The sequence below is a fragment of the Artemia franciscana genome, chromosome 11 (genome assembly GCF_032884065.1).
Source record: "Artemia franciscana chromosome 11, ASM3288406v1, whole genome shotgun sequence".
Classification (NCBI taxonomy): domain Eukaryota; kingdom Metazoa; phylum Arthropoda; class Branchiopoda; order Anostraca; family Artemiidae; genus Artemia; species Artemia franciscana.
In genome coordinates, this window is record NC_088873.1 from 42,183,120 (window position 1) to 42,208,566 (window position 25,447).

The 25,447-nt window shown below is 35.5% G+C and overlaps 1 protein-coding gene across 1 annotated transcript in view; it reads left to right on the forward strand.

Annotated features, from left to right (window-relative positions):
• Window positions 1-25,447, forward strand: part of LOC136033246 (uncharacterized) — a 55,969-nt gene that overhangs the window by 17,918 nt on the left and 12,604 nt on the right. The window contains exons 4-5 of the mRNA XM_065713965.1: window positions 12,837-13,044; window positions 21,556-21,691. Coding sequence (XP_065570037.1) covers window positions 12,837-13,044; window positions 21,556-21,691 — 344 coding nt within the window. The remainder of the gene's footprint in view (window positions 1-12,836; window positions 13,045-21,555; window positions 21,692-25,447) is intronic.

The window sequence follows — 25,447 nt, forward strand, 5'->3', positions numbered from 1 at the left end:
CGTTAAAACTGAATATCTCTATATCAGGCCCAGATTGAAAATTCATATCAGCCTTCAGAAACCTGGATCTGAAGGTACTCTCAGGCCCAAATTAAATTTGGGCCTGAGAGAACCTTCAGACCCAAACTAATTTTTTTCTAAGATATCTGGAAATTCGGTGTCAGCTTGTATTTTTGTCTAGTTTATTTAAATGTATTATATAATTTCTGCAAGTTGTATCAAGGCCGCAAACATAATTCTAAATTGTTTGACCACATAAATTAAACACGTTTCTAATGGGCGAGATAGGACAAGTCTTCAATCTTTAGTCTTTAATCATCCCCCGAAGTTTTGTTTTACAGGTCAACTAGAGGAGGTATAAAACTAACGCTGGAAAATAAAAATGAATTTGTATTGTCAGTTAGATCTACATATGCTGATATTGATTCCTTAATATCTTAATAATTGTTGATTTGTTAGTTATAAAAGTGGTGACATTTAATCTTTTTTTCAATAAAGTGCAAATTATGTTCGGGCCTTGAGAACGCATATGGGCTTTGAGCCCCACTTATGTTAATTTTTGCTCATTTTGAGTCTGACTCAGTTGACTCGGTGTTTTATTGTAACTTCTTTTTGTTTTGGGTTTTATTTATTTATTGATGCTGATTTGTGTTAGTTTTACGCTTGGTAGGCTCTTTGCTTTTCTTCGATAATTTTTTGTTTTTTTTTGCGGAAAAAGTTTTTTTTTTGATTAATTGCACTAAGAATCAACGGAGCCCCACTTTTGTTCAAGTATTATTTGGCCTCTCCCCCAATATTTCCTTAAAGTGTTAGCTTTTTCCGCAACTGTCTATTTATACTCTTAGCCATACCTGAGATATTACTGATATGCCTTATTGACAATATGGATGCATATAATGTTTTTGATTCAGTTTAACATCGTCCTCAATACTCTTTGGGTCTAGTCCAGCATCCCCTGAATATTTAGAATTAATAGCCTATAGCTGTTCCTGAGGTATTGCAGACAAAACCCTTAGCCATTCTGGATATATTTTAGATCTGCCTTTTTGTTAAACTGAGTGCAACAATTCTCCCCGTGGAAAATCTCTCCTCAGAAACTCCTCCACCAAAAAAAAAAAATAACTTCATATATTTGCCAATAACAAATACTAAATGCTGAACAATAAGCAAATTGTGTAATATATAGCACTTTATTCATGTTTTTGATTTAGTTTAACATCGTCCTCAATACTCTTTGGGTCTAGTCCAGCATCCCCTGAATATTTAGAATTAATAGCCTATAGCTGTTCCTGAGGTATTGCAGACAAAACCCTTAGCCATTCTGGATATATTTTAGATCTGCCTTTTTGTCAAACTGAGTGTAACAATTCTCCCCGTGGAAAATCTCTCCTCAGAAATTCCTCCACCAAAAAAAAAATAAATAACTTCATATATTTGCCAATAACAAATACTAAATGCTGAACAATAAGCAAATTGTGTAATATATAGCACTTTCTCCATGGACTATGGGGGCCATGTCGTTCCCAAAGGCATAGCTATTGGACCTTTCAACTATGTTGGATCAAATGGCTATCTCAAAATTTTGATTGGATGCCTTTGGGAACAAAATGAGTGTTTGGGGGAGGCTATTTTCCCTCCAGTACTTTTGGCCACTTAAAAAGGACACTAGAGCTTTTGATTTCCGGTCAAATGAGCGCTCTCTCGATCTTCTAGGATCACTGGTTTGATAGGATCACCACTGGAAAAAAATAAACATGCATCCGTGATCTTTCTTCTTACAAAAATACGAAAATCCGCATTTTTTGCATGAGGAGCTAGAAATATCTACAGTAAGGTTCTCTTTTATGCTGAATTTAATGGTGTGGTTTATATTATCCTGGGTTTAACCAAGATGTCTCCAGCATTGTTCCAACAAGAGAAATTCCTTGGTTCCTATCTAATCTAGACTTAAGAAGGTTACTTCTTCATGTTGCTTTAAAGCGGAAGTGCTACTGACAATTATTATTCCAAGAAGTGAACCAATCCACTTTTAGGTCTACACATGTCCAACCCTTGGAATAATGGGGACGACACAGGAATAAAAATTAACTTTTTTCGAAAAGAACGTGATTTTTCAGGCTAATAGTCTGTGACCGGTTACTTCAAACTGAATGAGTTTTATATATTTGGATGAGGATAACAATTAATTCTGTTAATGTATCAATTGGTCTCAAATTCTTTTTATGCCACTTGGTATTAACCAAGTGACATATAGCGATCGCAAATTCTGTCGGTCTGTTTGTCTGTCCCGGCTTTACTAGTTTAGGCTTCTCCAGATAAGCTAGGACGATGAAATTTGGCAAGCGTATCAGGGACCAGACCTGGTTAAATTAGAAATAGTCGTTTCCCCGATTCGACCATCTGGGTTAATTTGACGGTTTGACGATTCGACGGTTAATTCGGAAAAATTAGAAAAAATGAGGTATTTTTAACTTACGAATGGGTGATCGGATCTTAATGAAATTTTATATTTAGAAGGATATCGTGTCTCAGAGCAGTTCTTTTAAATCCCGACCGGATCCGGTGACATGGGGGGGAGTTGGAGGGGGAACCTAAAATCTTTGGAAACGGTTAGAGTAGACGCATCGGGATGAAACTTGGTGGGAAAAATAAGCACAAGTCTTAGATACGTGATTGACATAACTGAAACAGATCCGCTGTCTTTGGAGGAGTTGGGGGGGGGGGTTAATTCGGAAAAATTAGAAAAAATGATGTATTTTTAACTTACGAAGGAGTGATCGGATCATAATGAAAATTCATATTTAGAAGGAGCTCGTAACTCAGATTTTTTTTCTAAATCCCAACTGGATCCAGTGTTACTGGGGGGAGTTGGGGAGGGGGAACCGGAAATCTTGGAAAAGGCTTAGAGTGGAGAGATCACGATGAAACTTGGTGGGAAGAATAAGCACAAGTCCAAGATACGTAGCTGAGATAACCGGACCGAATCCGCTCTGTTTGGGGGATCTGGTGGGGGGGTAATTCGGAAAAATAGAAAAAAGGAGGTATTTTAACTTACGAACGGGTGATCAGACCTCAATGAAATTTGATATTTAGAAGGATCCTGTGCTTCAGAGCTCTTATTTTAAATACCGACCAGATCCGGTGACATTGGGGGGGGGGAGTTGGAAGGGGAAACCGGAAGTCTTGGAAAACGTAAAAATTGAGGTATCTTTATCTTACGAATGGGTGATCGGATCTTAATGAAACTTGATATATAGAAAGATTTTATGTCTCAGATGCTCCATTTTCAGTTCGAATCGGATCCGGGGACATAGGGGGCTGGAGGACGGAAACAGAAATCTTGGAAAGCGGAAATCTTGGGAAACACTTAGAGTGGAGAGGCTGGGATGAAACTTGATGGGAAGAATTAGCGTAAGTTCTAGATACGTGATTGAAATAATTGGAATGGATCCGTTCTCTTTGGGGGAGCGGGGGGGGGGTAATTCAGAATGATTAGAAAAAGTGAGTTATTTTTGACTTAAGAACGGGTGACCGGATCTTAATGAAATTTGATATTTAAAAGGAACTCGTGTCTCAGAGCTCTCATTTTAAATCCCGACCAGATCTGGTGACATCGGGGGGATTCGAAGGGGGAAACTGGAAATCTTGGAAAAGACTTAGAGTGGAGAGATCGGGAAGAAACTTGGGGGGGGGTAGAATAAGCAAATGACGTAACCGGACTGCACCCGCTCTCTTTGGGGGAGTTAGGGGGGCCAGTGCTTTGGCGAGTTTGGTGCTTCTGGACGTGCTAGGGCGGTGAAAATTGGTAGGCGTGTTAGGAACCTGCACAAATTGACTTGATAAAGTTGTTTTTCCCGATTCGACCATCTGGGGGGCTGAAGGGAGAGGAAAAAATTAGGTATTTTTAACTTACGAGTGGGTGATCGGATTTAGCTCTTAGCTCTTCTTTTATTTGGAGTTTTGGTTACTATCAGCCCCAGTCACTCTTTACTTACAGTTCTTTAGATGAAACAGTTTGAATATTGAGTTTAGTTAATGGAGTTAATACTTACTAAAGCAGTTAATTAATTGACAATTTAGACCGACTGTTGTTTTTCTTAAAGTAAAGTCAATATTTTATTACATTTTTTTATTGAAAAAACTATAGTTTATACTCTACAAAATCCTCAACTGTTCACTTGTATCACCTACTTCTTTTTTAGAAAAGTTCTAAATGATCTCTTTGTAGCTTCAATATTAACATCAATTTCCTGCTCACGGCATTTGCTACCAATTCTAGATACTAGATACTTCTATATTCTAGATTCTTCTAGATTCTAGATACTTCCCTAGATTTACTGGTCTTGTAGGTTTTTTGAATCGTGGACGATATTTGACTTTTCTTCGTCTGACCATTGGTTCTTTTCAAAAACAAGGACTCCAGTTTTTGTGTTGTTAACTTTTCCAGTAACTTAATATAAAATTTTTCGTCCGAATTTCCACGAGTTGGTGTTACTGACACTGGCACGATTAGCTGTCTATTAAGAGGAATCACACTTGCTCTTTGCATTAGAGGAAGAAGCTGTAGCATTTTATTTAGGCTTCTTTTTCATCACCGGCTTCTTGAGCAATGCTCGTAATAAGGAGCCACCAGTTGTCTTCTTAATTGGTCGTGGCTTTGTAGGTCCATCCGTATTTAGACTCACTTGTTTTAAACTTGATGATCTATTCAGAGTATCAATCAAGTTATTTCCTGGGGTAAGATCTTGGTGAATATTTTCATTTGATGGCACATAGTGGGGTGATTTGTTTGGAGACTCACTTAAAGTATTATGAAGAATTGATTGCTGACTAAATAATTTTTCCGCCTGTTTTGGCAAGGTCTCAACATTATTTAGTGAAAAAGGCACCTCAACTCCATTTTGCTTAACCTCATTACTACTGAACAATTTAGAGTTATCAACATAAGTATTCATGTCTGGAATTTCATAACATTTTCCAGAAAGATTAGTATGTGTTCCAGAAAACATCTCTATGTTTTCCTCGTAATTACTACGTTTCAGGAGGGGATGCTTAGATAAATATGTTTCTGGTAGGGCTGAAGGCTGCGCCTTGTTGCTCTGTGTATTTGCAATTGGAAAAGAATGCTGATCAGTGGAGACGTTATGGTCTTTCGTGACATTAATGTCACTAACAAATTTTTTTGATAAATTTCTTGAAAGATCAGTTCGTTTTACAGGTAATGATTTTGTATTCTCATCATAGTCATTCCTGGGATCTACAGTCTCCTCATTGAAGTATTTTAAATCACCAATATCGATTCCATCTCGACGATTGTTGTCATTTTTTACGATTTCATCTAGACTTATATCAACGTCAACCATCTGTTTTTTTATTGACTTCTTTGCATCTTCAATAGCCTTCCTCTTCCTAGGCACTTTATTTGTGTCTTTAGCCGATTTCTGCTTCTGTGATCCTTTTTTCTTCCCCACCTCCTTCCTATCACCCTTCTTGGATTCATCCTTGACCTCTTGCCTCTTTCCTTTTGTCTCATTTTTTTGGGAATCGTCGTCATCCTCAGCTTCTTCTTCTGATATCTCAAGAAGTTGGCTATAAGCTTCTTTGTCAAATGTAGCCTTCTTAAGTAGATTTGTGATTAATTCTGGATTTTTCTTATCCTCGACTTTGTATTTGTACAACAGCTCATTTCGGGTGCAGCGCGGAAAAACTTCAGTCATCTTGTCGAAGTTGGTTCCAATTAAGGCCAATGAGATGTAAAATTTGTCGGTTTCTTTTTGGGACCAGTGTGTGCGACGATTCTTACCGTTTGGCTTTCCAAATCGATTTAAACGGGTACTACTTGAATCAACAGCCGTTTGTGACTCCAGAGCACGTCTCTCTGCAGTGGCTTCTTCTGTTTCTCTATAAAAACTTTGCATATCAATTTGAAAGTTCCCTTCTTCATCCAAAGTAATAGCTAGATCTTTTTCTGCTGGTAGTGATGGCTCAGAACTGACATCATTTTGGCATTCTACTGGCACAGTTTCCCTGGTTTCTTCTTGTATTTGATTCGTTTCTGATTCTTTCTCTTTCACTTTTCTTTCTCTTTTTGTCTTTGGTTTTAATCTGCTAAAGTATTGTTCTGAGTAAATAAGCTCTGAAATGCTCAGCTTAGATGGATCAATTTGTTCCTCTCTCTTCTTTGCCAATTTTTCTACAAATGTATCTCTGTCGTTGTAGAAATGCTGAAAATCGGGAATCTTACTTCTTTTTAGCTTTAACATCTTATTTTTAGCAGACTTTTTCATCTTAGTGACACTCCTAGCATCTACGTTGGATCCATCTATTGACGCAGAACAGATTGAGCTAGAATCTACTGAGTCTCCTTCTGGCATAGCCTCATCATTAATTTGTTTTGCTTTGCTTGTTTTGTTCTTTATATCTATTACCCCTTTAGTAGTCAGCTCATCTGTATTCTTATTTGTAGTAATATCTTCTGCGCTTTCACTGATTTCAGAAAAATTCGAACTACCCATTTCCAAGTTCTCAAGGCATTCTTGTCTTACTTTTTTGTTCATATCGATATCTATATTGTCCCTTTGTGATTTGAGCTGTCCATTACTTGGTACGTTTTCCGAAGCAGTTAGACATGTAATCACTGTGGATGTAATTTCAGTAGGTAGGGCAGCATCTCTATTTTCTAATACTTTCCTCTCATTATCTTTTGAAATTTGTTCTTTTTCAGTTGTAACTGTAGCACTCTTCCCTGATGTTCTGTTACCTGGAATAGATCCTGCCTTTTTAAATGAAGGTCCAAGTTTTGGCTTCATTATCAATCTTTTAAGCATTTTGCTTGCACGAATAATCACCTTAATAAAGTAATAGCTTGTCTTCACTGACTGTCGTGTCTCCGGATGTGGCTTGTGTTTTATAGCAAAAATGACGTCATTTTTTGTTTAGTCATCTTCATAAAGTGTATGACGTCATTTCCAATTTATAGCATTTTATCTATTGCATATGGTGACTTCATGTTTATAGTCATTTTTTTCTTCTATGTCACAGGTGGAGTGAGCATCATTCAAAGGTATGACTTCCTAGAATCTCCAAGCCACCAATAGTATTGAAATAGAAAAAATGTTTTCATGTATATTAATTCGGTCAACTTATTGCTTATTCAATCCGTTGGCGAAATCAAATGTTCCGAGGTCACTAGACCTTATTTTTACCAGACCTTATTTTAACCTAAGATTCATATAAACCATAGTTCAGTGGTAGAGCATTTGAATACAGATTGAGAGGTGAGCGGCTGAAACCAGTTTTTCCCCTAATTTTTTTTCCTGTATGGTCTAGTGGCTAGGATTTCCATATTGTCTCTCATACTTACTGCTCTTAAGGTGAATTTTGTCCCAATGACAAATGAGTCATTGTTTCCTCAGGAATAGATAGATATGGTATAATCGGTTTTTAGGAGAGGAGGGATGGTTAAATTTGAAATAATAAAAACATTCGGAGAACAATTTTATCGTACCTTTCCCTTTCTTAATTTTGTTTTACAAATAAATAGCCAAATTATAGAAACACTATAGAGAAATAAGAAACCAACATTAACCATAATACAAAAAATGAGGGGAAGGACCTTTCCTTGGTATGGTTGCCCGCCCAATACCTTGCTCGTGCTTTCACATCTTCAGAATGTAAAAAAAAAAAAACTTAGAAGGAAATACGGAAGACCTTGTCAATTAAAATAAGGTCTGTTGAAAAATGGAATTTTAAGTACTTCCTTATCACCTCTTCTTACCCCACTCAAAGACGCTTACTTATATAAATGGCTAGAAAATAAAAATCTTTGGACATCCGTTATCCTTCATCCGCAAAACTTGGCTAACTTTGGCGAACCTATATCTCTTTATAGCCCAAATAGTGAAATTGAATCAGATTTTTAGTGCAGTTTATTGTTTGATGTTCGGTCACTCTAATGGGTACCCAAAGATATCTGTAGACAATTTCTCCGGAAGCGTTTAAAAAATCCTCCTTTGTTTTCCGAACCATCCACATTTCAGAACCAAACTTGACCATACTATACCAAACCATACCAAAACTTGACCAAACTAATACCTTACAGTATTCTTGTCTTGGGTCATCCTTTTTAACATCGAACAATAAATTTGACACAATGGCCAAAGGATGTGACAAAAGTTGTTTCGTACATTTTCTTTCCTTGAGATTTTGAGAATTTGAAGGGCTGACAGTGGCAGATAATTATAGGAAAATGTCAGTCAATGATTTTATGGAAAAATAAAGTAAGTCCTGATTTGTTGCAGGTTATCCGGCAAGGATTTTTCTAAATACATCATGTGAGCCATGACATATTTTGGCGGCTCCTCTTATAGCGTTCCTTGCCTTTCCCTCCCCCATTATTATCTATTTAGCACCGAAGTAACGAAAAGGCGCTAAAAGGGTGACTGGTTGCCCATTAACTCATTGGCTTCAACATGTAATTATGATGCTAGAATTATGAATTTGGGATAAGATGAGTCCTCCCGACATATTCTATGGACATCTGTTGTGCGCGATACGGTATTTTAAAAGGATGCAAAACAAAATATAGGATCAACACTATAAAACGAATATATATATACAATATATAATAAGTATATAAAATATATAATAATATATATAAAGTATATAAAATATATAATATACATATAAAATAATAATTTTATATATATAATATATATAATAAAATATGAAAGAATAAAAATAAAATCATCGTTATTGTCTCATCTAAAAAAGATAATCCTGATTATTTTGAGAATACAAATACTCAGTGTGCGTCACCTTTGGGAGGACTCGTTAACATAATTGGAGTATTTTGTTTAATATGTCCGATCTTGTTCAGGTGTCATTTAAATTTTCAGTAATTAAATGAACCGGAGGATTAAGAGTTGAAATGTAGACTTTGGTATTTATCAATGGTAAAGAGAGAAACAAAAATCATTTAAATCATTAAAAAAAAGAAGCAACATAACAAGAAAGAGAGAAAAAAAGAAAGATATACAAACAAATCAATAAAACTCACATTTAAATAAAATGTCTCAGTACTTAACTGTAACACAGAACAAAAACACCAAAATCTCTGAATAATTCTCTTCTAGGATCAGATTGACAAATAGAATCTGTCTACAAGAAAATACTATATTTACTTGAAAGAAATTTGCCAAAAACAAAATCAAATCCTCACCCCTGATTAAATTTACAGGTTATAACATCTGAACCATTCAAATATGGTAAAACAGGTAAACGAAACTCGTGCATTATAAGTCAAATGAATTTTACTTAATACATTAAAAAAATTGATATTTTTTTAATATTGATTCTGCTTTGTCCCTCAACATCGTTGAAAATCCAGATCATTTAGTTGTTTTTGATGAGACAACTTTAATATCTGAAGTAAATGGCTTCCTACATTCTTTTAGGAAGGTAGTTGAAATAAAGAAATATCCATAAATGGAGGCCTTGCTTTAAATAAAGATACTGGAGATATTCCAATAAAATCAAATTAAAATAACTTGAAATTAAATGATGAAAATAAATATTTTTTTAGTTTAAATTATAATCATCTGACCATACTTTTAATGAACATTAGTTTAGAAGACAAGCTAAATCAATCACTAAGCAGAGTATTCTTGCCCAATCCGATTGGTGAGTAGTCTTCCATTCTTTCTTGTTTTTTTTTTTTTTTTGTTTGATTCAGTCTTTCTTCTGCCCTGTCACAGCTTAGATATACAATACAGTTAAGAAGACTCCTATCTTGCCCATGAGAAGCTTTTGGTACAGAGCTCTGAACTTGGCGCCTCTTCTAAGCCCGCGTTACGACGCGTAGATCGTACCACACCACCATAGGCGGGAACGCAATTTTGTTTTGTTTCCAACCGGTATATTTTTTACATAGCAATGAATCACAGTTTTACGATTCTATTCACGACGTCAGTCCAATTGCTCCGACTTTTAGATTCAGACAGCCAGTTTCCTGTCTCCAGCCGCTGCGCTTTGTGTCCCAAAAATCAATCGTCTTCAAACTGTATCAAACAGTTCGTGGTAACGAACTGTAGTAAGGAGTGACCCGGCTCAACAGTAACCGAAACTAAAAAAATGGAATTTTGATACCAATAGTTACATCAAAAGAATCGCATTTTAATGGTGATTTTAAATATATAAGTTTCATCAAGATCAGTTATACCCATCAAAAGTTACGAGCCTGAGAAAATTTACCTCATTTTAGAAAATAGGGGGAAACACCCCCTAAAAGTCATACAATCTTAACGAAAATCACACCATCAGATTCAGCGTATCAGAGAACCATGTTGTAGAAGTTTCAAGCTCCTATCTACAAAAATGTTGAATTTCGCATTTTTTTTTTGCCAGAAGACAGACCACGGATGCGTGTTTATTTGTTTTTTTTTGTTTGTTTTTTGTTTGTTTTTTCCCCAGGGGTGATCATATCGACTGAGTGGTCCTAGAATGTCGTGAGAGGGCTCATTCTAACGGAAATTAAAAGTTCTAGTGCCCTTTTTAAGTGACCAAAAAAATTGGATGATACTTAGGCCCCCTCCCACGCTCATTTTTCCCAAAAGTCACCGGATCAAAATTCTGAGATAGCCATTTTATTCATCATAGTCGAAAAACCTAATAACTGTGTCTTTAGGGACGACTTACTCCCCCGCAGTCCCCGTGGAAGGGGCTGCAAGTTACAAACTTTGACCTGTGTTTACATATAGTAATGGTTACTGGGAAGTGTACAGACGTTTTCAGGGGTATTTTTTTGTTTAGGGGGAATATTTGAGGGGGGGGGGTTACGTGGGAGGATATTTACATGGAGAAACTTGTCACGGGGGAAGAGAATTTCAATTAAGGGGGCGTAGGATTTTCTAGCATTATTTGAAAAAAACAATTAAAAAATAAATATGAAAAGTTTTTTCTACTGAGAGTAAGGAGCAGCATTAAAACTTAAAACGAACAAAAATTATTACGCATATGAGGGGCTTACCTCCTCGTTAAACCTCACTCTTTACGCTAAAGTATTTTTTAGCAATTTCAACTATTTATTCTACGGCTTTTGTGATTCAGAGCTCATTCTTATGGAATTGGGACAAAATTTAAGCTTTAGAGTAAAGAGCGAGGTATCGACGAGGGTTGGACCCCCTCATACACGCAATAAAAACATACGAATATAGAAGTTTGTTACGTAAATTAATTCGTAAGTTACGTATATTTTTTACCAATGAAAACGTTTGTAAAAAATGAAAAAGTTCTAGTTTCTTTTTTAAGTAATCAAAAAACTGGAGGGCAACTAGGCCTTCTCCCTCGCTCCTTTTTTCTCAAAAGCTCCTTTTTTTCTCATGTGCGGAGAGCCAAGATCAAAACTTGCATTAATTCAAAAACGTCCAGAAATTAAAAAAAAACAAGTTTTTTAAATGAAAGTAAAAAGCAACATTAAAACTTAAAACGAACAGAAATTACTCCGTATATGAAAGGGGCTTTTCCTCCTCAACGCCTCGCTCTTTACGCTAAAGTTTGACTCTTTCTCTTAACTCTATTTTTAAAACAGTAAGAAACTTTAGCGTAAAGAGCGGGGCGTTGAGGAGGAAAAGCCCCTTTCATATACGGAGTAATTTCTGTTCGTTTTAAGTTTTAATGTTGCTCCTTACTTTCATTTAAAAAAACTTTTTTTTTATTTAATTGTATATCTAAGCTGTGTGCTCTTTTATGAGTTACTTCAGAAGGATAGTTTTCATTTTTTTTTAGCACTTAAGACGGCTGGGTGGAAGTCCCTGACGAAATATCTGCTTCCGTTATTTTTGCCTCTTTTCTGTCCAATGGCTGACATTACCCTCTTTTTTCTCTGCTATATTTTTCTTGTTTGTCGTATGTCAATTCTGCTTGTAACCCTTTCTGTCTTTAACAGCTCACAGGGTACTTATCTGTTATAGCCACCACACTTGAGACGTGAACTTAGCTTAATCCTAATGAAATATAGCTAGGTATGATGAAAATAAAATGCTTTAGTAACAAAATTATGGAAATCACAACAGAAAATTATGGAAATTAGGCCTATGGAAGGCATTATATTAAATGGTTTCTAACCTAACCAAAATACCAACTAAAACATTTAATTAAAATATGCTTCGTAATTTATATATACTCTCACGCTAAGCTGAAAGAAATTTTCGTAAAATATGTCAGTAAAATATGTAAGATAATGGTAAATACGTAAAATACCGGTAAAATAGGTAACATACGTAAACTACGTAAAACAGGTAAAAATACTAATTTTACGGGGGTTGTTAAAATTACGATAAAACACGTAAAATGCCCAATTTTACCGTGACCAATTTTAGCAGTTACAACACTACTTAATTCCCACATTAATCTTTAGTGTGTATACAGCGAGTTGCATTTCTGTTGATGGCGATCGCTGTATATGTGATCGAAATATCCAGACTTTTGTATCTGTGTTCACTGTCTAACAAATGCACTTATCCCCGTTTGTTTGTTTCTTCGTCATAGAGAGGCAGTGTTGTCTTGGCGGAAAAATGAATAATTTAAGGTAATACGTCGAAAGTAAGCAAACAATTTGTTGATAATTATAATCCAATTTAACCCTCAGTTGTAAGGTAGTTTACTTGATAAAAAATCACTGAATACCCACAATACCTATCGATGTGGTTTAAAATTTCGCTTTTACAGCAGAGAAGGACTATTTTTCTGAACAATATCACCCAGAATGTTTTTGAGTATAGTTCTTGAATTTGTGAGTATTTTTATCTTCTTCCTCTATCTTTTCTTTCTCCTTGCAGTAAATTAAAACCGAAGATTGATAAAAGAAATGAAAAGACTATGAAAGAAAAAGAATTAGAAACGAATCAAACTCATGAAGAAACTGCGAAAACCGTGACAATTGAATGTAAAAATGATGCCACTACGGAGCCATCACCACCAGTAGAAAAGGGTCCAATTGTTACTTTTGATGAAGAAGGGAACTTTCAAATTGATATGCAAAGTTTGGTGAGATCTTGGTTTCTTTTTTAGTTTTTTTTTTTTACTTCGTGTTTTCTAGGGATATACCAAATTCTGTCTAGTTTTAAAACAAGTACTTTTTTTATGGCACTTGCCCATCGCCCAAGCGATTCTGTCCATCGGTCCGTCTGTCGGTCCCGGTTTTGCTAGTTCGGGCACTTCAAGATTAGCCAGGACGATGAAAGTCGGCAGGCGTATCAGGTACCGGAGCATATTAAATTAGAAATAGTTGCTTCCCTGATTCGACCATCTGGGGGGAGGGGGTAGTGGAGCGACGGTTAATTCGGAAAAATTAGAAAAATGAGGTATTTTTACTTACAAGCGGGTGATCGGATCTTATTGAAATCCTATTTTTAGAAGGACCTTGTATCTCAGAGCTCTTATTTTAAATCCGGGCCGGATCCGGTGACATTGGGGGGAGTTGGAGGGGGAACCGGAAATCTTGGAAAACGCTTAGAGTGGAGAGATCGGTATGGAACTTGGTGGGAAGAATAATCACAAGACCTAGATACGTGATTGACATAACCGGATCGGATCTGATCTCTTTGGGGGAGTTGGAAGGGATTTCCAGTGCTTTGGCGAGTTTGGTGCTTCTGGACGTGCTGTGACGATGAAAATTGGTAGGCATCTCAGGGACCTGCACAAATTGACTCGATAATAGTCGTTTCCCCCTCTTGACCATCTGAGGCGGAGGCTGTAGGGAGGGAAATCATGAAAATTGGGGTATGTTTACCTTAGAAATGGGTGATTGGATCTGGTAAAGCTTTAGTTTCGTCACAAGCTGTCTAAAGTGGAAACTAAGGACATCCATTTTTTTTTAGCTTTCTAAAATTCCTCTTCAACAAACTAAAAATACATAAAGAGGGCAAGGTTTTGAAGCCGAGGGAAATGTTTGGGTTGTACAATATGAATGAAATTATATTTTAAATACTATTTCCAGTCATGATTAGTAATTTCTGTATAATAATAAGTCGAAAGATAATTAAAAACTTGCGCATCCATTAATGCTAATATCCACTTTCACTTTCGAGTTTAAACTAGCCAGTGAACCAGAGTGATTAGTTAAATATTACATTTATGTTCCGTTGACTTGAAGAAATCCTTTCCGACGGAATGGAGATTATACAGTTTTTCAGTTCGAGATTAAATTTTGTTACTTTATTCCACTTCGCTCTTTCAGTTCCAACAGTTGTTTGGTTAATGATGCATTTGCTTTAGTTGTTGATGATGAAAATGTGTGATACTTTTTTTTCGCAACACGGTTGGATCATTTCGCAATTTCTTCCCATTGGCAAAGAAAGACTCAAAATGGAGAATCAAACAGTTCGTGGCAACGAACTGTAGTAAGGAGCGACCCGGCTCAATAGCAACCAAAACTCTAAAAAATGGGGTTTTGATATCAATAGCTACATCAAAAGAATCGCATTTTAATGCTGGTTTTAAATATATAAGTTTAATCAAGTTTAGTCTTACCCATCAAAAGTTACGAGCCTAAGAAAATTTGCCTTATTTTAAAAGATGGGGAAAACAACTCCTAAAAGTCATAGAATCTTAACGGAAATCACACCATCAGATTCAGCGTATCAGAGAACCCCATTGTAGAAGTTTCAAGCTCCTATCTACAAAAATGTGGAATTTCGTATTTTTTGCCAGAAGACAAATCACGGGTGCGTGTTTATTTGTTTTTTTTTTTTGTTTTTTTCTTCCCAGGGGTCATCGTATCGACCAAGTGGTCCTAGAGTGTCGCAAGAGGGCTCATTCTAACGGAAATGAAAAGTTATAGTGCCCTTTTTAAGTGACCAAAAAATTGGAGGGCATCTAGGCCCCCTCCCACGCTCATTTTTCTTCAAAGTCAACGGATCAAAATTTTGAGATAGCCATTTTGTTCTGCATAGTCAAAAACCATAATAACTATGTCTTTGGGAATGACTTACTCCCCCACAGTCCCTGGGGGAGGGGCTGCAAGTTACAAACTTCGGCCAGTGTTTACATATAATAATGGTTACTGGGAAGTGTACAGCGTTTTCAGGGGATTTTTTTGGTTTTGGGGGTGGGGTTGAGGAGAGGGAGCTATTTGGGAGGATCTTTCCTTGGAGAAATATGTCATGGGGGAACAGAAATTCAATGAAAAGGGCGCAGGATTTTCTAAAATTACTATAAAAAAAAACAATGAAAAAATAAACATGGAAAAGTTTTTTCAATTGAAAGTAAGGAGTAGCATTGAAACTTAAAACGAACAGAGATTATTACGCATATGAAGGGTTCTAAAAATACTTTAGCATAAAGATCGAGGTATTTAGGAGGAGATAAATACCTCGCTCTTTATGCTATAGTATTTTTAGTAATTTCAACTATTTATTCTACGGCCTTTCGGATTCAGGGGTCATTCTTAAAGAATTGGGACAAACTTACGATTTAGTGCTAAGAGCGAGGTGTTAACGAGGGTACAAACCCCCTCATATACATAATAAAAATTTAAGAATATTAAAGTTTGTTACGTAAGCTAATTCTTAAGTTACGTATATTTTTTACTAATAAAAACATTCGTTAAAAATTAAAATTTATAGTTTATTTTTTATGTAACCGAAAAATTGCAGGGCAACTAGGCTTTCCCCACCCCTTATTTGTCAAAATCGTCTGATCAAAACTAAGAGAAAGCCATTTAGCCAAAAAAGGAATTAATATGCAAATTTCATTCACATGCACATGAATGAAACATGTACATATGGCACTTATGATATAAATAAAAAAAAACTAATTTTTTTAGCTGAAAGTAAGGAGCAACATTAAAACTTAAAACGAACAGAAATTACTCCGTATATGAAATGGGTTGTCCCCTCCGCAATCCCTCGGTCTTTAGGCTAAAGTTTGACTTTTTGCCACAATTCTACTTTTTAAAACAATTAAAAGCTTCAGCGTAAAGAGCGAGGGATTGCGGAGGGGACAACCCATTTCATATACGGAGTAATTTCTGTTCGTTTTAAGTTTTAATGTTGCTCCTTACTTTCAGCTAAAAAAATTAGTTTTTTTTTATTTAATTTCTGAACGTTTTTGAATTAATGCATGTTTGGTTTTGTCTCTCCGCACATAAATTATTAAAATGAAATTTGCATATTAATTCCTTTTTTGGCTAAATGGCTTTCTCTTAGTTTTGATCAGACGATTTTGAGAAATAAGGGGTGAGGAAGGAGGCCTAGTTGCCCTGTAATTTTTCGGTTACTTAAAAAGGCAACTAGAACTTTTAATTTTAACGAACGTTTTTATTAGTAAAAAATATGCGTAACTTAAGAATTAACTTACGTAACAAACTTTCATAACCTTATATTTTTATTATGTATACGAGGGGGTTTGTACCCTCGTTAATACCTCACTCTTTACACTAAATCGTAAGTTTTGTCCCAATTCTTTAAGAAAGACCCCTGAATCAAAAGGCCGTAGAATAAATAGTTGAAATTACTAAAAATACTTTAGCATAAAGAGCAAGGTATTTATCTCCTCCTAAATACCTCGCTCTTTATGCTAAAGTATTTTTAGAACCCCTCATATGCGTAATAATCTCTGTTCGTTTTAAGTTTAATTGCTACTTCTTCCTTTCATTTGAAAAAATGTTTTCATGTTTATTTTTCATTGTTTTCTTATAGTAATGCTAGAGAATCCTGCGCCCTTTTCATTGAATTTTTCTTCCCCCATGACAGATTCCTCCAAGGAAAGATCCTCCAACATAGCCCCCTCTCCTCAGCCCCACCCCCAAACAAAATAAAATCCTCCTGAAAACGTCTGTACACTTCCCAATAACCATTACTATATGTAAACACTGGTCAAAGTTTGTAACTTGCAGCCCCTCCCCCAGGGATTGTGGGGGAGTAAGTCATCCCCAAAGACATAGTTATAATGGTTTTCGACTATGCTGAACAAAATGGCTATCTCAAAATTTTGATCCGTTGACTTTGGGAAAAAATGAGCGTGGGAGGGGGCCTAGATGCCCTCCAATTTTTTTGGTCACTTAAAAAGGGCACTAGAACTTTTCATTTCCGTTAGAATGAGCCCTCTTGCGACATTCTAGGACCACTTGGTCGATACGATGACCCCTGGGGAAAAAAAAACAACCAAATAAACACGCACCCGTGATTTGTCTTCTGGCAAAAAATACAAAATTCCACATTTTTGTAGATAGGAGCTTGAAACTTCTACAGTAGGGTTCTCTGATACGCTGAATCTGATGGTGTCATTTTCGGTGTTTTCTCCCTATTTTCCTAAATAAGGCAAATTTTCTCAGGCTCGTAACTTTTGATGGGTAAGACTAAACTTGATGAAAAAAAACTTATATATTTAAACTTATATATTTATACTATATACTTATATATTTATATATATATATATATATAAACTTATATATTAAACTTATATATTTAAAATCAGCATTAAAATGCGATTCTTTTGATGTAGCTATTGATATCAAAATTTAATTTTTTAGAGTTTTGGTTACTATTGAGCCGGGTCGCTCCTTACTACAGTTCGTTACCACGAACTGTTTGATATATATAAATATATATATATATATATATATATATATATATATATATATATATATATATATATATATATATATATATATATATATATATATATATATATATATGTGTATATATATATATATATATATATATATATAAATATATATATATATATATATATATATATATATATATATATATATATATATATATATATATATATATATATATATATATATATATATATACCGCGAGGTTGCACATATAGAATAGAATAGAATATATTTATTCACTACAATAGCCGGAGCTAGCATTAGCATGTCATGACAAAAATAATTTATACCTTCAAAAACACTCACAGGAAAATTTAAACAAACAATATCTTAATCAAACATTAAATATTAGTCGCGTCAATATTATTAAAATGACGGGTAAAATATGGAACAAATGATTTGCGATATCTCTCAGTACTATATGCTGAGCAAGTCAGTAACTGTGGACAATTGTTTTTTATTTGTCGAAGTCTAGTAACTGGTCCTCCAGTTGGGGGGCTCGCAAAGTTGGGTAGTAGACGACAATGAGCTGGGGAATTTAAACAATTTAGTCCAAATCTATATGTTAAGTCATGTCTACGACTATCAAGTGAGTCCAAATTGAGTTGTTTCAGTGCATCTTCGTAAGTTGAGTAGTTTTGTCCAAGTATAATTTTTACAGCTCTTTTTTGTATCGTCTCAAGTCTATCTGTTTGATCTTTTGTCAATCCCGGATGCCAAGCAGGACATGCATACTCAAGAGAAGGTCTAACATAGCTGCAGTATACAGACTTTAAAACCTCAGTTGGTGTACCAAATCTTTTTAGGTTGGAAAATGAATGTAAAAGCGAGGCGCCTTTTTTAGTCAGATAGTCAACTTGCGAATTCCATCTTAAATCATCGTCCAAAAGAATCCCAAGTATTTTAACAGTTTTCTTTGTTGGCAGTATGGAATTATGAGAAGAGTGGTTGTTACCCACTCTTCATATATATGTATATATATATATATATATATATATATATATATATATATATATATATATATATATATATATATATATATATATATATGTATTTATGCATGTATGATTGCTTGTTTAAATGTATAAGATTTTGTTGTGAATTGGCTTTTATTGGAACTTCTTGGGAATTCAGGTAAGACCAGCCAGTCAGAGGTTCATTATCAATTATTTGCTGCATAGAATAGAACTGTACTGAAATTTAACCACGTGGTGAACATTTTATATCTTAGCTAGACTCAACAAGCAAATCAGGTAACTCCTGTAATGAATTGGTCTAATGTTTGCTAAATCTCGGTGTTAAGTAAATCCATTATTAGGTAAATCTAACTGTCAATGAATCACAATTTACTTCGAAATCTTTCGCAATATACAATTTAATTAAAAACATTATTCTTTTAATTTTTGGTTACTATGCGACATGCAATTGTACGTTTTACAATGACTGGTGTAGTTATATGGTGCCGAATCGTTGAATGTCAATGGATCATACTAATATCTTATATCTCTACCAGTTCGATATGGGCCTAATGATTTTTCGCCATATAAGATCTTAAACTGGCGTTTTGGAACTTCGCAAATTAAACTGGATCAAATGAAAGTATGTTCCATGTTAATTGAAAAAAAAAACAACAAAAAAACAAACAAACCTTACTATAGACTAGTTCAAAGCGTGGATCAGATCAAATTAGTATGGATGAAATTGTAGATTGATTCACATTCATTTAAACAAAAAACACATTATATAGACTAGTTTAAAGCTTGAATTAAGCAGGTTGATTAAATAAAAAAGTACTATTGGACTGGGCCGTATCCAGGATTTTTTTGGAGAGTGTTCTAAACAAGGATTTTTTTTTTCAGGGGTGTTTTACACAAGTATTTTTTTTGGCTGGCCGAGGGAAAACACAAAAAACCTGAAAAACACGCATAAAAAATTTGTTCATAGCTATCTTGTTATGTTTTTACGGGTCAGACAAACATTTTTTTTTTTTGGGGGGGTTCAAATCTCCTAACCTCCCTGGATGTGTCCTTGCTACTGGGGCACCGGGGCAGGGAGATAACGTTCTGTAGACGAACAATGTTGAAACCAGAATCATACAAGAAATTTAAATCTATAGTGTTGGAGACATATAGGAGACCCTCGACCCTTCGAAAGCCCCGTCTCCTCTCACAACCTACTTTTTAGAAGGAAAGGGGTAGGGGTAAGTTGCATCGTGTTTCAAACGGAATGATTTGCAATGTCTTTGATTGAATACTTAAATTGGACCCTGGTTCGCCAGTTTTCAGGGTAGTTCTGTAAAGGAAAATATGGAAATTCCCATAATTTCAAAGATCACGTCATAAAGTTGATGATGCGGTTCTCAGAGATGATCATTTCCCTATTGTAACCCCCTTATTACTTTGCTCTTTGCTCTCCTTCATTACATTTACTTTGCTCTCCTTCTGATCAAATGAGCTAATGTTTTAGTCTTGACTAAATGTGAGTGATTTTGACTGAAAACTAGATTGTTCTTAAGGTGATAAAAACGCATTTAGCATGGACGTTAATGACATTTGGGGTGGTTTTATCGTTTATATACTAGATTGTGGATGAAATAGTTTTTCTTGAAGCCAGAAGGCAGTGTGCTTCTGAAATGAAAAAAAAAGTTTTTCATGTTAAAATAAGGATCAACATTTAAACTTAAAATGAACAGAAATATTTTTATATGGGGGGGGGGGGGTTCCAATTATTTAAGAATGGCTCCTGACACACAAGGGCCCGTTTAATTGGAATAGTAAGCTTTTTAAAATTGTTAAGAAATAAAGTTTGTCGTAAAGAGCAAGGTATTGAGCAGGGGCAACCTCCTTCATATACGTAATAATTTTATTCAGTTTGAGTTTTAATGTTGCTACTTATTTTCATTTGAAATTATTTTTTTATTTAATTTGTGATCGTTTTCTAAATAATGCCGGTAAATTCGGCTCCCCCTGGGTGGAAAATTACCGTCACCCACAAAAAATCCTCATTGGAAAATCTTCCCATGCAACTCCTTCTCCCCCCTGGCTCCATACAAATCCCCCCATCTCTCCGAAAAATATCTGTATACTCCCCAATAACCAATACTATGTGTAAGCAATGGGCGAATCTCATAGCTTACAGCCCTTTTCCCCTGGAGTTGAAAGGGGGGGGGGGTTCAAGTCATCCTCAAAGGTATTGTTATTAGATCTGTTGACTCAAAAATTTGGTCCAAAGACTTTGTAGAAAACAGAGGTGTGGGAGAGGGGCTAGCTTCCCTCCAATGTTTTCGGTCACTTAAAAAGACCACTGAAACTTTTGATTCCCGATCAAATGAGCCCTCTCCCGTTCTTTTAGGATCACTGATTCTATACGTTCTCCCTTCAAGAAGAAAAAAAACACGGATTCTTGATTTTTCTTCCGGCAAAAAGTGCAAAATTCTACGTTTTTGTAGATAGGAGCTTGAAACTTCTACAGTAGGTTTTTCTGATATGCTGAATCTGATAGTGTGATTTTCATTAAGATCACTTGATGTTTTTGGGATGTTTCCTCCCTTTTTCAAAAACTGGGCAAATTTTATCAGACTCGTAACTTTTTATGAGTAACATTAAACTTGATCGATTTTGTATATTTTGAATAAGCATCAAAATTAGATTCTTTTGATGTATCTATTGTAAGACTCCTGCTTCTTAGAATGTGCGTTACTATTGAGTCGCATCACTCCTTACTTACCGTTCGTTTATTTAAATTGAGAAATACTGTTTTTGGTATTTTCACAGAATAGAAATAGAAAAACTCCAAATTTTCACCATCAGTACCACCCGCTAAATCCCCCCCCCCCCACCGAACTTTTTCGAATTGACGCCTCTATTAAAAGATTATAAACCGAGAAAGATTGTCATCATTATCATTTAATGTCACAGAGTTCTTTATTTTAGGAAATAGAAACAGAAGAAGCCGCTGCAGAAAGACGGGCTTTAGAGTCACAAACTGCTGTGGATTCAAGAAGTACCAGTTTCAGTCGGTTTGGAAAGCCCAAAGCCAGGAAGCGTCGCATATGTTTCTCCCGAAAGGGTAAACAATAAATAATATAAATAAATATAATATTATCAATAGTATATATATATATATATATATATATATATATATATATATATATATATATATATATATATATATATATATATATATATATATATATATATATATATATATATATATATATATATATATATATATATGTAAAGCTGCTAAGTAGGTATGCTAAAGAGTATCTGTAGGGAGCGGCCTTTCCTGAACCTTACGAAGAAAATTCAGCTCTTTTTAATCGAAAAAACAAAATTCACCATTTCGAATGATACAAGTTTTATTACAACCAGATATATCATTCTCCGCTGCAAAATGACAGAAGTTAATGATTATTCACAGATTTTCGGGAAAGTGGTGTCAGGTTTAAGTCTTTGTCGTTTGTTCGCTTGGCAAACCGTGTAGGGCCAAACGAAAAGCTGGTTTTCCCCGTTTGGGGTGGGAGGATGTCAAGGAAAGATTTAAGCGAAATGGGAACTTCTTGGGAGCGTGTAAAGAGGGAGGCTTTGAGTAGATGTGGATGGAGAAGGATCATGCCTAGCTGTGTTAGCCTCAGGGCCTTGGTGCTGCTGCGATTTCTTAGTAGCTGTAGCGTTGGGATCTTTTATCAAAGCCACACAAGTTATGCCAAGACCGCCTAATCAGTTCTAAATAGTTTGATCACGTAAACTAAAAGAAGCTATAATGTACGAGGTAGGGTGATTTTTCGAAGTATGGAATAGGTCCATGATATGCATTTCCCCATCCCCCTTTTTTTGAAATAAAGCATTGTTTAAAGACGAAATATGTTGGAATTCATATAATAATTTTTATTTGCAATTTAGGCCAGTCTTTTGCAATACCATTCGAAGCTTCTGGTCGTTGTTTTCTTTTCGCTCATTAAATACAGAAAATATACTTTTGTAGTGTTGAAGCTAGTAAAAGTGCCGATATAAGTTTTTTTGATTTATGTGCACGAGGAAAAGCACACAGAACTAAGATATTCTGCATATACGGCATCTTTTTTTTTTCTTCTTCTTTTCCTCAGGTAGCGGGGCACTGGAACATCGTAGAGAGCTTTTTAATGGCTCATTTTAAAGGAAATTGATGCGGTTAAAAACCTTTTGCAGTTGAAAAAAACTATTTTAAAAATAAACTCAATTTTTTACGAAAAACTGGATTTTTCTATATTATAATAAAGAACGAACTCTAAATCATGGTTGCAGCCATAGCTGCAACTAGCAAAAGGCGAAACGAAGCCTAAAGCAACCAAAAGTTGAAAAATGCGTTTGGAAAGAAACTGCCTAATGAGAAAAAATTTCCATCTGGCACTGGTTCAGTAATGGTAACTATTGTTTCGGTTAGTCTTGAAAGTTATAGGTCATAGGCAGCGCAATAGCCCTACCTAAGTAAAAAATGATGTAGGCACAATTTATCATTTTTTGGTCTTACATCAGGGCACTTCATATCGAAGGACTTGTCGTAGAAACTTTGAAAAGGGCTCATTCAATTGGAAATTGAAACGACTAGTGCCTTTTTAATAGTTGAGTGTTTTGAGGGCAACTAACCCCCCTCCCACGCCAACCATTCTTCCAAACACATCCAATCAAAATTTTGAGGTAGCCATTTTGTTCAGCGTAGCTTAAAGTTACGAAAATTATGTCTTTGAGGATGACAACATCCCCCTACAACCCTCAGGACAAGGGTTGTAAGTTATGTCCTGGGGCACATAAGGTTTACATAGAAAGGGTGATTATACAAACTTCGGAAGGGGCTCATTGGATTGGTAATTAGAAGTTTCAGGGCCTCTAGTGATCGGAGGGTGGATAATCCACCACACCTTGTATTTTCCTGAAATTCATCTGATAGACATTCTGAGATGGCCATTTGTTGTAGTTGAAACTTTGAAAAATGCTCATTTGATCGGAAATTGAAGGGGTTTGCGTCCCTTTCAATAGTTGAAAGTGATTGAAGAGCAACAAAACCCCCTCCCACGCCCACCAAATTTCCCAAATACATCTAATCGAAATTTTGAGATAGCCACCATGTATAGTTCAGTGTATTGTTCAGTGTAGTCAAAAGATCCGGAAATTATGTCTTTGAGGACGAGACCCCCGCCCCCCGGAGCCCTCAGGGCAAGGGTTGTAAGTTACGCCCTAGGTGCATAAAATATTTTTTTTTATAGAAAGTGTGGTCGTATAAACTTCGGAGGGAGCTCAATGGATTAATAATCAGATTTTTATAATATGCTTTTTAAGATTCAAAATGATCGGAGAGCGGGTACTCCCCCCCCCACACCTCATATTTTAGCGAAATGTATCTGATATAAATTTTGAGATGGTCACTTGTTGCCGTAGAAACTTCAAAAAATACTCATTCGATTGGAAATTGAAAGTACTTTTTTAATAGTCAAAAGTGATTGGAAGGCAACAAGGCCCCCCCCTCCCACACACCCATCAATTCCCGAAACATAATCAAAATCTTGAGATGGCAATTTCAGCGTAGTTTGAAGGTTTAGAAATTATGTCTTTGAGAATGACAACCCCCAACAACCCTCTTTGCAAGGGTTTTAAGCTGTTCCCCGAGGACCTATAAGGTTTTTATGGAAAAGGCGGTCGTATAAACTCCAGAGGGCTCATTGGGTTGAAAATAAGATTTTCTAGTTCTTTTTTAAAGTCAAAGTGATCGGGGGCAGCCGCCATCCCACCCTTACTTACGTTATATTTTTCATAAATGCATCTAATAAAAATTTTAAGATAGCCATTTGTTTAAAAATCGTCCAAAGATCATAAAATAGGGTCTTTGGGATGGACAGAATCCCCCCGAAGTCCGGGGGTAAGGGTTGTAAGTTATATCCCTGGGGTATATCAGGTTTTATGGAAGGGATGGTTGTGTGAACATTAGAAGAGGCTCATTTAATTTGAATGGATAGTTCTAGTTCACTTTTAAGAGTAAAACATGACGGAGAGCAACTAGCCCCCCTCCTTGGCATCCTCTTTTCTCAAAACAATTTCAATTGAAATTGTGAAATAGCCGTTTTGTTACTAATAGTCCGAAGTCATATAGCAATGTCGTTAGGGTGGACATAATTTCCCAGAGCCCATGGGCAAGGGTTGTAAGCTATGCCCCGGCATGTAAGGTTTTTCGGGAACGGGAGATCGTATAAGTTTTGGATCGGGTGGCTCTTTGGTTCATTGATATAAGCTTGGATCGGATGGCTCATTGATATAAGCTTTGACTCATTGTATTGCAAGTCAGAAGTTTTAGTGTCCTTTTGAAAGAGTCAAAAATGAATGGAGGGCAATCAGCCCCCAAACCTATTATTTTCCAAAATATGTCGTTTATTTGGATCTCTCATCAATTGTAGAACTTGGACAAAGTTGTGGCAAGACTAATCAGTTCTAAATAATCAGAATAATCAGTTCTTTTTGAAAGGGGCAGTCGTTAAAAGAAAAAATATGCTGGAAATTCTGCAATAATTCTTTATTCAAAATTTAGGTTAATCTTTTGTTGTAAACATTCGAAGTTATTGTTTCGAAAGATTGAAATGAGGCGGAAATAAAAGACTTGACATAGTTTTGTGTAGTATTCATTAAGTTCATACATATATGTTAAGTAAATATTTAACAAACACAAATTCAGATTATAAAGCTACTTACCGTTTTTAACTTTTTTTTGCCAAAAATCTAGAAAAACCACTAAAGAAGATAAAAAAAATCCAACGACTTGTTTATTCAAGAAAACCATTAAAACATTCCTTAAGTT